Source organism: Austrofundulus limnaeus, unplaced genomic scaffold (genome assembly GCF_001266775.1).
Source record: "Austrofundulus limnaeus strain Quisiro unplaced genomic scaffold, Austrofundulus_limnaeus-1.0 Scaffold436, whole genome shotgun sequence".
NCBI classification, from domain to species: domain Eukaryota; kingdom Metazoa; phylum Chordata; class Actinopteri; order Cyprinodontiformes; family Rivulidae; genus Austrofundulus; species Austrofundulus limnaeus.
The window spans coordinates 19,541-33,397 of record NW_013952838.1 but is presented as its reverse complement, the minus strand read 5'-3'; the positions used below and the strand labels follow the sequence as shown (position 1 = coordinate 33,397).

Here is a 13,857-nt window from a genome sequence, read left to right as displayed (position 1 = left end):
TTGAAAAGGAAGAAGCGTATACAGAAAATGGATGGATGGATGGAGTTCACTGGGAAGCGGGAGAGTTCAGAATTCAAGGCAGCTACTCACCACAACTCAGTAGTGAGTTAAACTTCTTCTTTTAATAGTATTTCTTTATTATTTATTTCACATATAGTCAGTCATACACATAGAACTTTTCAGTGTTTACAAGACGTGTTAAACGCTGTTTCTATGCAGGAAACACCAGGTAGAGGTCAGTTAGTGTTGGTTAGCGGGGCTCAGGAACGGGACATTTAGTTGAAGTTGATTACAGCTGACGCTTTGAGGCCCACTCAGTGAAAATGCGTCGGCTTTAAACCATTTAGGAAAGAAGCTGCAACATAAATTCAACGTTACGCTGATGACTGTTATATTTATACATGAAACCTGAWGAGTCCAGTCTGTTGCTTAGATTATAAATTCATATAGAGACATAAAAAACCTGGATGACTCTTCATTTTAAACTCAGACCAGACAGACGTTGTGGTTTTTGAGCYTCTTCAATGGTAAAAATAAAAATTGATGTTTTTGGTGAATGATTTTAGCGGCCCTGCATTAAAATACAACTTTTGTCAAAACCGATCTCTGAGACTCCTCGATTGTGACGTTTACTGCAGAGTTTTAAAGTATTTTTTTTACGAGTTCTCTTCTAGTCTTAAGATGTAAATTCAGTTTGACACCTTGGGATAAACGTTGGTTTGCAGACGGTTGGCTGAAACCAGAAGCTTCGGCTATTCATCTCTGGAGCTCCAGCTCATCTCTTCATCGTGTCAGCTCCTCTTGGGCTGAGGTGTGGGTGGGGCGGGGGGCGTCCTGGGTGTGCGCAGGGTGGGGACGGCTCAGGTCGTTGTTCAGACCAGCAGTTGAGGGTGGTTGTGGGTAGCAGCGAGCTCTTTGGCTGTTGTAGAGGAGAAAGGGTGCGGCTTTAGCTCAGGAGGGTAATTGAGGGCAGAGTCGAAGGGGTCGGTCCGATAAGACTCATCTTCTGAATGTACAAGCCGCAATCGTAGCTCTGTCTTTTGCAGCCTTTTGCTATCGTTCACACACCTCAGCCTTTTTTTTTTTTTTTTGTCAGCTTGGTTTCCCATCGACACGTAGGGGAAAGCCACGAAGAGCTGTAGAGTTGTTTTGATCGTCTCTGTTCTAAACTTAGCTCGGTCCTCCCACGGATTCATTCACCAAACGAGTTCAAAGCTCCTCTCCTCGCCGGCGCTCTGTTTACAGTAAGGGAGGAGAAAACGGGGACTTTTTTCTTTTCGATCAAACTTTTGTTTTTATTTTTATTCTATGTTCCATTCAGGAGAAAAGACGACAACAAATATGTTTTTGCAACTGCGAGGTTGTGCTGAGCAAAGAAGGGGTGGAGAAAATAAATGCATCAGATGTGATTTGCTCACCGTGATTGGGGAAATATTGTCTTGCAGACAGCAAAAATAAAGCTTTGATGCACCGTGTCAACAGGAAGTTTGAGCCACAACAGTGTCTTGTGTGTTTTTACTTGATAAGTTTTTTTTTTATTAAAGCTTAAAATCTTATGATGGGCATAATTCAGCTAATCAGCTAATAGCAAAATGTATCGTTTAGCAGATTAGCTTTTTACTAACTTTGAAAACCATTAGTGGATCAGTTAGCTTCCACTCAGGTTTTGTCAACTTTAAGTCTGCTAACATTTAATAGCAGAACTACTGTAATTTTTCATTTAGCGGATTACCTTTTCCACTAACATTAATAACTTAGCAGACCAATTAACGTCAGCTAGATTGGATTTTGCCAACTTTATTCCGCTAACAGCTAACTAACAAGCTAACATCAGCAAGTTTGTGTCAGTCCCACCTGTCTTCAGCTCAGAAGACAAAGTGACACTACGACCTGTGACACAGACTGACAGTCTCATTAGCATTTAGCGGTTAGGTGTTAGCATTAGCTTCCACTCTTTCTTACATGTTTAGCATTACAGAAGCTAAATTTTTAGTTAGCTGATTATGAGTTAGCAAAGGGAACTTTTGTTAGCTGTGCCCACCACTGGTAAAACGTACAAAGCCGTCAAAACCTTGTTGTCACAGATATTTTAGCTGATGTTGAATGGAGTAAGATCTATTTGGCTTTAAAGGAAGGAACTGTTAGCTTAGCAATGGAAGGAAAATGGCATGTTTACTCTGAAGAGACCCCCAAAGGGAGCAGGTACAATGAAAACTGAAGTGGTTCGAGAATCGGGCCCTGAGGAACCCCACAGGATATCATTCCCAAAGTGGTTTCATTTTCTTTATCTTTTAACTAAAAGCAAACATCCTCTGCTGTTAGGACCAGTTTTTAATCCGTTACATCAAATTTCCGAAGCAAAATCTTAAACATTTTGACTTTGATTTGTTCAAGACGACTTAAATTTTGTACCCGTTGTCTTGACTCCACATCTCCTGATTTGTCAAACCATCTTACCACAGTCTGTTGCAGGTAAGACYGTGCTTGTTCATAAGTATTCCACACAACCCCGCTTTGACTAAATTTAGTTCAAAGGTTATTTTCACCAAAGGTCTTTCACCATGAAAGACCTTTCATGTGTTGCTATACTAATTAAAAGCAAAATAAATATCACAGGAGTTGGTAAAATACTGCATCATAGTACACATAAATGTTTGTAATTTGTGAGTACTTTGGCTGTTTTGACTTTTAATTATTTTAAGCAGTGGTGCATTAGTTTAGTACGGATGGTTTGCATTATGAAAGTGACAGATTCAACTCCTGGAGCTTTTTTGCACAAAGTTTGCATGTTCTCTGTCTGTGCATGCGTGGCTTTTATTTATGTACTTCTCCTGCTGTCCAAAAATGTGCACTTTGGATTAATTGGCAGCTTTACATAGTCATCTCAGGAATTGAAATTTGGTTGACCGGGTCACAAATACGGTAAAAAAAAAAAAGGTAGAATTTGGCCTTAAATTGCATTATTTTGTAAAAGTATAAATATAATAGTATAAGTATAAGTAAAAATATAATTGTTTTTCTTCTATCTTCTGGATTTTTGTTTTGCTTCTGGGTTTCATTTTTTCCCCACGAAAATGGAAACAAGCCAGGAAGTTTTTCTCCTCAGCTCTACGCGGAAAGCATAGCCGACCTCTTCCTCCCTCTCTGATGTCATCGCAGACAGTGTTTGTGATTACCAAGTGTTTGATTAACCAGCTTCATCCTGCATGTAAACCACACTTCCTGTTCAAACCACGCACATGTAGTACTGCTGCGAAGACATTCTTATGAACACAGCCTGTCGTTTCGTAGTTGTCTGTTTTATTATCATAGATTTTTTTTACAAATACAAGCTTTACTTGTACAAAAAGAAACATTCGTATTATAAGTCCATGTGAGAAAGCTTTTTCAACCTCTGCTCCCCGAGTTTCTTGTACAAAAACACCAAATATAAGGCATTGATATTTTTATTTAACAGTGGTGATAGTGTCTACTAGCAATAAAAAATATTTACAAAAGGTTAGAAATGGTTCTGTTAAAAGAGTGGATTAGTTATTTTTCAAAAAAATACATAAGAAAATCTGTACAGTCAGTATTAAACCAGAGTAAGCTTCTTTAACTCAATGGAAAAAAAAACACAAAATTCCTAAATGTCTGTTTTAACAACTTAACAATGGAAAGATCCAGTTTTACAATAAAGTTTGGCAGTTCAAAGCGAAGCATATTGATTTTATAAGATTCAATCATTATGCTAAGCTAGGCTAATTAGCTGCTAGTTGCTCCTTGGATTTCAGAATATTTATATTGCGCTAAACTGCTAGTTGTTCCCTGAATTTTAAAGATGTTTATGTTAAACTTAGCTAACTAGCTGCTAGTTGTTCCCTGAATTTTAAAGATGTTTATGTTAAACTTAGCTAACTAGCTGCTAGTTGTTCCCTGAATTTTAAAGATGTTTATGTTGTGCTAAGCTAACTAGCTTCTAGTTGTTCCCTGAATTTTAAAGATGTTTATGTTAAACTTAGCTAACTAGCTGCTAGTTGTTCCCTGAATTTTAAAGGTGTTTATGTTGTGCTAAGCTAACTAGCTTTTAGTTGTTCCCTGAATTTTAAAGATGTTTATGTTGTGCTAAGCTAACTAGCTTCTAGTAACTAGCTTCTAGTTCCCTGACTTTTAAAGATGTTTATGTTAAACTTAGCTAACTAGCTAATAGTTATTCTCTGAATTTTAAAGATGTTTAAGTTTAGCTAACTAGCTTCTAGTAGTTCCCTGAATTTTAAAGTTTATGTTGTGCTAAGCTTTGCTAACTAGCTGCTAGTTTTCCCTGGATATTTAAGATGTTTATGTTGTGCTAAGCTAACTAGCTGCTAGTTGTTCCCTAAATTTTAAAGATGTTTGTTTAAGTTTAACTAACTAACTGCTAGTTGTTCCCTGAATTTTAAAGATGTTTATGTTAAGTTTAACTAACTAGCTGCTAGTTGTTCCCTGAATCTTAAAATGTTTATGTTGTGCTAAGCTAACAAACTGCTAGTTGTTCCCTGAATTTTAAAGATGTTTAAGTTTAACTAACTAGCTGCTAGTTGTTCCCAGAACCTTAAAATGTTTCTGTTGTGCTAAGCTAACTAGCTGCTAGATATACCTGAGATTTCAAGATGTTCTACCTCCATATATAAAAGTAAACGTGTGTTTTGCATTATTCATTCAAGGCACAGAAGTCCTCGTTGCTGTTTTCTTCAGTACAATCGCCTCAGCTGTCAGTTTCATATAGTACGAAAAAATAAATCGTGCGTCCAAACAGAATCGACAATGGGGCTAATGAAACGTTCATGGTTTCCTGTACAACATCGCCCACGTTTGCCTCTATCCATCCCGGAGTTTAGCGTCCAGTTCGGCTGAACGGTGAACGTTTTTTAATGAGTTAGTCTCTCAAATGGCTCTTGGGTGTGTGTGTGTGTTGGGGGTGGGGAGGTCACTCCTGCATGGCGCTGCTGTGGTGGTGCGTGATCGCTCTTTGGTAGTCCTCAGTTGCGTTAATGTGCTCCGTCACTCCGGGGTGCTCGTAGCTGCGGTAGTAGTGGCTGCCCGCTGTCTGCTGGGCGTAGTACAGGAGCTGCCTGGAGAGCAACGGCTCCACCTGCAAATATACAGGCAGGACTTTAATAAATCACCGTTTACCAGGGGTGTAACAATATATTTGAATAAATAATTGATTACTGAATCAACCGTACAACGTACAATGACGATATGGATATATTTTTGTTTTGCCTTGATGTACAATTACATCAAGGCAAAACAAAWATATATCCATAATGTTGTCGTATGTCCAATTGATAACTCACTTCACAGCACCAAGTCACAACAAGCATCTCAGGGCTGTGTACACAACAAATAACACAAATCTAAGGAAGCCAGCAGATTGTGTTGAATCTTRACGTCATCAGTCTCCCATCCAGACTTGATACCGATAAACATCYTATCGTCATCCAAACAAACCAGTATAATATCATATCGTGATAAAGCTTCTGATTTACACCCCGAACATTTACTCACACTTAAAGTAGGAATGTCCGATAATATTGGCCTACAGATATTATCGGTCCGATATTAGCATAAAAATGTAAAATCTCTACATATCGGTATCGGTTTTTCTTCTGACAAAAGCCTGGGTTTGACCAAAATGCATTAAGAAATACTATTGGTCCAGAGACGTTCACCGGCGCACGATTGATGACATCATCAAACTGGATTATCTCTGGGAGAACATGATCCAAACTATTGTTTGAGACAAAATGTTAAAAATAAATATGGCACTTTTTCCCTAACTTCAGGTTAATGGTTTTTATTTTTGTACAGACAATGTTTATCCATGGAATGCATCCAGTGGGGTATCAAAAAGCAGGCATAATGTCCCTGACAGGAGTTATGTGATGTCACCTCAATATCGGCTTGTAATATAGGTTAATATCGGAATCGAAAATAAAGTGTTGAACAATATTGACGTATCYAATATTGGCAAAAAGTCAATATCGAGCACCTCTAATTCAAAGAAACCTTCTTTGACTAAATTTAACATTTAGATCTCAAAATCAATGAAAAACTTTTTAAAAAGTTGCGGTTTGTTTAGTTTGGTTGAACCAGCCCTGATCACATAAAAGCTTATGCAGARTTTCAAATGTCATTTCTCAGTTTTGGATCTTTTTTTTTTAAATTATTTATTTTAGGATTTTAACCCTGTGGACGTGAAGTTTCACCTGGACAGTCAGCGTCCGTCTTTGTCTCTGCGGGTCCAGACACTCGTCTCCGAAACTCAGCAGGACCTGGAATCGAGACGGCGGCCGACCGTGGAGCCCGTAACTCTGGATCTCTGTTGGGGAAGAAACAAACAAACAAAAAAAAAGATTTAAGTTCACAACATTAACGYCTCTGATATCTTCAGAGCATCTGAGAAGATTTCAAAAGAATTTCTTTCTAAGCCGCACCCTGACATTTGGGGTGATTCGAATGGAAAGTCCAGGTCACACTGAGTATGTAAATGCTTTTAGCTGTCAGTCACAGCTGGGGCTGCTGGGGCGTGTGGGCGGGGATGATGTGGCGCAGCAGAAAGTCATGTGACCTTCAGCTTATCGTGAAATGCTGCCTGAAGACCACAGTTCCAACACTTCAAAGTGCCCCTTCCAGTAAATGAGCTGGCAGTCCTTTGGTTTTTAAACTAAATGTGTCAGAATCAAAAACTGTAAAGTTTGTTTCAAAGGTCTGATTTAAAACGAGTCAGTGTTTCTCTAAAGCTCAGCTAAAAACAGGAAATGACACACGGTTGGTTGCAGACCGTCTGTCAGGTTCAGCCTGGTCCTCTCACTTCTTTAGTTTAATCCCAGGTCTAGACGATCGTCTCACCTGTCAGGTAGTCCTGCGTGTGCAGAAGTCTGCAGATGACGTCTTTCTCCAGCTTGTTGGGTTTGTCTCCGTACGGCGACGGGCCGCCCTCCCAGTACACCCGGCTCTGGCACATCCTGCGGGCGTAGAGTCCATCGGCGCCCATCCAGAGCTGGACGCCCTTATCCAGGGCGGACGGCGGGCTCGGCGGACACTCGTCCCCCCTCCTCGGGGTGGAGAGGTTGTCCACCGGCAGRGGGACGATTTCTGGGCCTCCGGGCGTCAGGTAGTGCTTCTCCGGGGGGCACGGGGTGATGTGGCAGCCCTCCAGACTGGACGTGGTCACCTCCCTCACCAGAGCGTCCCGTAAAAACACGGAGACGTGAAGACGGTAGTCTGGTTAGAAATGAGGAGGATTCAGTTTGATCAGCAACACATTATTTATACTCTGATGGCTCAGGTGTAGCATGGTGCAGGATTTTATATCAGCAGCTTTGTCACAATGCACTATCGATTGGTTTGGATCAATAAACGATTTATCGATTGGTTTGGATCATTAAACGATTTATCGATTGGTTTGGATCATGACACGATTTATCGTTTGGATCACGATATGATATATCGATTGGTTTGGATCACTAAACAACGTATCGATTGGTTTGGATCACTAAACGATTTATCGATTGGTTTGGATCACTAAACGACGTATCAATTGGTTTGGATCACGATACGATTTATGGATTGGTTTGGATCACGATAAGATTTATGGATTGGTTTGGATCACGATGCGATTTATTGATTTCTTTGGATCACAATACAATTTATCAATTGGTTTGGATCACGATCCAATTTATCGATTGGTTTGGATCACCATACGATTAATGGATTGGTTTGGATCACGATATAATTGCCAGATCATAAATTTATAAATGAGAAGTGGTTCTCAAACAGTTTACTTGGATAAATAAAGGTTAAATAAAAAATATACATATATATATATATGGATGAAAATATGATGGTTCTCTATCACAGATTTGAATTAAATTGAAATGAAATTGTATCACGACAAACTGCTCTTGATAAACATTGTATCATCATCAAAACGAATCAATATATCGTGATAAAACTGCTGATTTACATGAATGATTGMGCGAGACGGGCAGATAATGATTATGTGAATCAATGTTTTCATTTTGCTTCAATGTAATTGGATCATTAATTATTTAATCAATGTGTCGATGTATTGCTACATCTGTAGTAGGGTTGGGCAATATTGGCAAAAAAAATTAATCATGATTAATTGTGGTATTCAGCCGATAATGATTAATTTGACGATTYATCCCCTGGAGTCCCTGGACACCCTTATGTCCTGGTCACATGACCAATTTAGTGGGAAAGATTTGCTCTTTGTAAAAATCTGTTCCAAATTGTGTCAAAATTACAGACTTCAGGCTATACATCATATTTTAAATTGTGTTGATAGATAAATAAATTACAGAACTTTTTTTTAAGCACCGAGTGGACTCTGCCTGCTGGCGTTAATCGTATTAATTGTCAAGTGCCAAAAAATAATCGATTAATGTTTTTCTGACGGTTAATCGCACACAATACGATTATGCCCAACCCTAATCTGTAGTAAGGCCTGTGTTTGTACCTGAGGCTGTCAGGCCTGCAGCAGGTAGACATGGAACAAAACTCTCTCTGCAGTCAGTCAGTCATTAACGAAACTCTTTGCTTTTGAGGAAACAGGAACTGTGTAGACAGATTTGTGTCACATTTCAAATTTTAGAAGCTAGAAAACGTCTAATCATGTGAGAACAAAGCCTCAGACTAAAGCTGAAACTTTGGTTGTATTTTTGGATCTTGTTGAGAAGCAAAGATGGCGGCACCAATCCACGACTTTATAGTCTTTTTTAACCTTTATTGTACGCCATTTATTGTTTGCTTGATGAGAAGGTAAAATATTCCTTCTTAAAATAACCTTTAGTTCCTGTTAACTCAAAGGTAAAAACCATGAATACAGAATAAAAAAGGTAATCCTGAACCGTATTAAATGTTGCTCTCAAGACACTCTACAAGAAGACGAGCTGATGTTTGTTGTACCTGAGAGCGCCTCGGCTGATCTGATGCTGGCGTCCAGCGAAAACGGCGAGGACTGACTGTCAACGGGGGCGGGGCCGTACGAGTAGATGGACGCTCTGAGCTGGTACCCTGCAGAGGTCAAAGGAAACGTGTTAGAGATGAAAAATGTTTGTTTTCATTCATCGTTTCAGGTCCGGGCACGGTGGCGTACCATTCTCCATGGATGGCGGCTGCCAGGACAGGCTGCGGGGGGGACAGGGACACTGAGTGAAGGGGAGGTCTGGCAGAGACGCCTGCTCCGGACAGTAGTCTCTCCAGGTGCATTCTGGGTTCGGCATGTACTGTTGCATCTGGTGACAAAAACGGACCATAGGTAATTTTTTTTATTATAAAACATGAAATAGTTGGCTTTAAAACAGCTCTAAAAATCTAAATCCTGATTTTATTTATTGTAACAATCATTCAAACTATTAAATGCTGCTTTAACAGAAGATTTTTTTAAAAAAACTTTAATACTTTCTAAACATATTTACCTTTATTTATAAATATGAGACCCACAGAAGCCAGCAGATTGCATTGATAATTCAATTCATGCCAATTCTAATTACATTAAAACTGCTAATTCAACTATTCTAGTAATGTTAATTCTACTAATATTAATGCTAACATTACTACTGTTAATACCACTAATTCTATTATTGCTAATTTYGCGAATTCAACTAATTTTACTACTGGTAATATTGAGTCTACTATAAATAATTTAATTCTTAATATGAAAACTTCTTAATTCTGTTAATGCTAGTTATACTGCTCGTAATGCTACTACTACTGCTAATTCTGCTAAAGTGAATTTAATAATAAATTAATTTCAATTAACCTACTACTACTTCCATCACTGCTAATTCTACCAACGCTAATGTTAATTTTACTGCTGTTAATACTGCTAACACTAACACTGCTAATGCTAATTCTACTAATGCTAATGCTAATCCTGCTACAACTAATTATAACAATGCTAATGTTACTTCTATAACTATTAAAGCTAATTGCATGGCTGTTAATGCTATCATCACTTAGCCTATTATGCTAATTTTACTAATAATAATTCTGCTATATCTGCTAATGCTAATTCTACTAATATTAATGCTAACATTACTACTGTTAATACCGCTAATTCTATTATTGCCAATTTAGCGAATTCAACTAATTTTACTACTGGTAATATTGAGTCTACTATAAATAATTTAATTCTTAATATAAAAACTTCTTAATTCTGTTAATGCTAGTTATACTGCTGGTAATGCTACTACTACTGCTAATTCTGCTAAAGTGAATTTAATGATACACTAATTTCAGTTAAACTACTACTACTTCCATTACTGCTAATTCTACCAATGCTAATGTTAATTTTACTGCTGTTAATACTGCTAAAACTAACACTGCTAATGCTAATTCTGCTAATGCTAATCCTGCTACAACTAATGAGATCAATGCTAATGTTACTTCTATAACTATTAAAGCTAATTGCATGGCTGTTAATGCTATCATCACTTAGCCTATTATGCTAATTCTACTAATAATTATTCTGCTATATCTGCTAATGCTAATTCTGTTAATTTGAATACAAATGCAAATATTGCTACTGCTAATTACTCCTTCTAATAATATATATAACATATGTTAATAGAATATGTGTTTTCTGCTTTGGTTCTTTTAGCTTTTGGTTGCTTCAGCTGTTGTTCGGCGCTCAGCGTCACCTCTGTTCTTGCAGGAAACAGATTATTTTTGTTTTTGTTTTTGTTCAGCTTTAAAGCTTGATGTCTGTCGGCTCACTGAAGCTGCACAAACTGCCACTCTTTATTCATCAGCCTATCAGACACTGAGCGCCTCTGAAGCCCCGCCCCTTATGAAAATCACCTGAGAGGGCACAGGGTAGGAGGGGTGCATCTGGTAGCTGACAGGACTCAGAGGACTGTCCTCCTGTCTGGGTCCTGCATGCAGGACAGAAACATTATGAGCGAACAGATGCATCAAAGTGAAATATAATAAATTATTTTTAAAGAGGACTGACGTTTCTTGGCCCCCTCCGGGATGATGCGGTACACTTTGTACGGATCGGAGATGTCCAACTGGCTCCTCTCCACCAGCTCTTCAAAGTCGTTGCTCTTGTTGAGGGCGCAGCGCAGCCGGGTCTTCCAGGTGGGGGGGTCCGGCTTGTCGATCCCCTCCCGGAACTTGCCTTTGAACAGAGCCCAGGCCTGCACACGACGGTTTCAGAAAGACAAACAAAACTTTAATAATCTGCGTTTCCAACATGAGCTTTTAGAGTCGCAGCTGCAGAAACTTTCAAACTGTTGATTTAATTCAGAATAATTTTTAAATCAATTTTTAAAAAGAAAAACTAAAAAGGTTTTAAGCAGTGTTGTATAAAGTACCACAAAGTGATACTTGAGTAAAAGTACAAGTATCTTATCATAAAAATACTTTGGTAAAAGTTAACATATTACTTGNACTGCTAATACTACTAACACTAACACTGCTAATGCTAATTCTACTATGCTAATGCTAATCCTGCTACAACTAATTATAACAATGCTAATGGTAATTCTACAACTGTTAAAGATAATTTTACTAACATTAACGCTACCACTTGCACTTATTTTACTATTGCTAATGCTAATTCTGCTACAACTAATTATATCAATGCTAATGTTACTTCTATAACTTTTAAAGCTAATTGCATGGCTGTTAATGCTATCATCATTTAGCTTATTATGCTAATTCTACTAATAATAATTCTGCTATATCTGCTAATGCTAATTCTACTAATATTAATGCTAACATTACTACTTTTAATACCGCTAATTCTATTATTGCTAATTTAGCGAATTCAACTAATTTTACTACTGGTAATACTGAGTCTACTATAAATTATGTAATTCTTAATATGAAAACTTCTTAATTCTGTTAATGCTAGTTATACTGCTGGTAATGCTACTACTACTGCTAATTCTGCTAAAGTGAATTTAATAATAAACTAATTTCAATTAACCTACTACTACTTCCATTACTGCTAATTCTACCAACGCTAGTGTTAGTAGTGTTAACAGCAGTAAAATTAACATTAACACTGCTAATGCTAATTCAACTAATGCTAATGCTAATCCTGCTACAACTAATTATAACAATGCTAATGCTAATTCTACTAATGTTAATGCTAATCCTGCTACAACTAATTATAACAATGCTAATGGCAACTCTACAACTGTTAAAGCTAATTTTACTAACGTTAACACTACCACTTGCACTTATTTTACTATTGCTAATGCTAATGCTGCTACAACTAATTATATCAATGCTAATGCTACTTCTATAACTATTAAAGCTAATTGCATGGCTGTTAATGCTATCATCACTTAGCRTATTATGCTAATTCTACTAATAATAATTCTGCTATATCTGCTAATGCTAATTCTACTAATATTAACGCTAACATTACTACTGTTAATACCGCTAATTCTATTATTGCCAATTTAGTGAATTCAACTAATTTTACTACTGGTAATATTGAGTCTACTATAAATAATTTAATTCTTAATATAAAAACTTCTTAATTCTGTTAATGCTAGTTATACTGCTGGTAATGCTACTACTACTGCTAATTCTGCTAAAGTGAATTTAATGATACACTAATTTCAGTTAAACTACTACTACTTCCATTACTGCTAATTCTACCAATGCTAATGTTAATTTTACTGCTGTTAATACTGCTAAAACTAACACTGCTAATGCTAATTCTGCTAATGCTAATCCTGCTACAACTAATGAGATCAATGCTAATGTTACTTCTATAACTATTAAAGCTAATTGCATGGCTGTTAATGCTATCATCACTTAGCCTATTATGCTAATTCTACTAATAATTATTCTGCTATATCTGCTAATGCTAATTCTGTTAATTTGAATACAAATGCAAATATTGCTACTGCTAATTACTCCTTCTAATAATATATATAACATATGTTAATAGAATATGTGTTTTCTGCTTTGGTTCTTTTAGCTTTTGGTTGCTTCAGCTGTTGTTCGGCGCTCAGCGTCACCTCTGTTCTTGCAGGAAACAGATTATTTTTGTTTTTGTTTTTGTTCAGCTTTAAAGCTTGATGTCTGTCGGCTCACTGAAGCTGCACAAACTGCCACTCTTTATTCATCAGCCTATCAGACACTGAGCGCCTCTGAAGCCCCGCCCCTTATGAAAATCACCTGAGAGGGCACAGGGTAGGAGGGGTGCATCTGGTAGCTGACAGGACTCAGAGGACTGTCCTCCTGTCTGGGTCCTGCATGCAGGACAGAAACATTATGAGCGAACAGATGCATCAAAGTGAAATATAATAAATTATTTTTAAAGAGGACTGACGTTTCTTGGCCCCCTCCGGGATGATGCGGTACACTTTGTACGGATCGGAGATGTCCAACTGGCTCCTCTCCACCAGCTCTTCAAAGTCGTTGCTCTTGTTGAGGGCGCAGCGCAGCCGGGTCTTCCAGGTGGGGGGGTCCGGCTTGTCGATCCCCTCCCGGAACTTGCCTTTGAACAGAGCCCAGGCCTGCACACGACGGTTTCAGAAAGACAAACAAAACTTTAATAATCTGCGTTTCCAACATGAGCTTTTAGAGTCGCAGCTGCAGAAACTTTCAAACTGTTGATTTAATTCAGAATAATTTTTAAATCAATTTTTAAAAAGAAAAACTAAAAAGGTTTTAAGCAGTGTTGTATAAAGTACCACAAAGTGATACTTGAGTAAAAGTACAAGTATCTTATCAAAAAATACTTTGGTAAAAGTTAAAGTCTCCTTTAGGAATATTACTTGAGTAAAAGTATTAAAGTATCTGATATTTTTTGTACTTAAGTAAAAGTAAAAGTAAAAGTAA

At 37.6% G+C, this 13,857-nt stretch overlaps 1 protein-coding gene across 1 annotated transcript in view; it reads right to left on the bottom strand.

Annotated features, from left to right (window-relative positions):
* Positions 1-3,283: 3,283 nt before the first annotated feature.
* The window catches only part of LOC106529320 (interferon regulatory factor 4), a 12,116-nt gene continuing 1,542 nt past the window's right edge, over positions 3,284-13,857 (bottom strand). The window contains exons 2-8 of the mRNA XM_014024711.1: positions 13,346-13,532; positions 13,192-13,265; positions 9,143-9,281; positions 8,953-9,060; positions 6,871-7,245; positions 6,228-6,340; positions 3,284-5,110 (exon numbers count right to left, since the gene is read on the bottom strand). Of these exons, the coding sequence (XP_013880165.1) occupies positions 4,946-5,110; positions 6,228-6,340; positions 6,871-7,245; positions 8,953-9,060; positions 9,143-9,281; positions 13,192-13,265; positions 13,346-13,532 (1,161 nt within the window). The 3' untranslated portion in view covers positions 3,284-4,945. The remainder of the gene's footprint in view (positions 5,111-6,227; positions 6,341-6,870; positions 7,246-8,952; positions 9,061-9,142; positions 9,282-13,191; positions 13,266-13,345; positions 13,533-13,857) is intronic.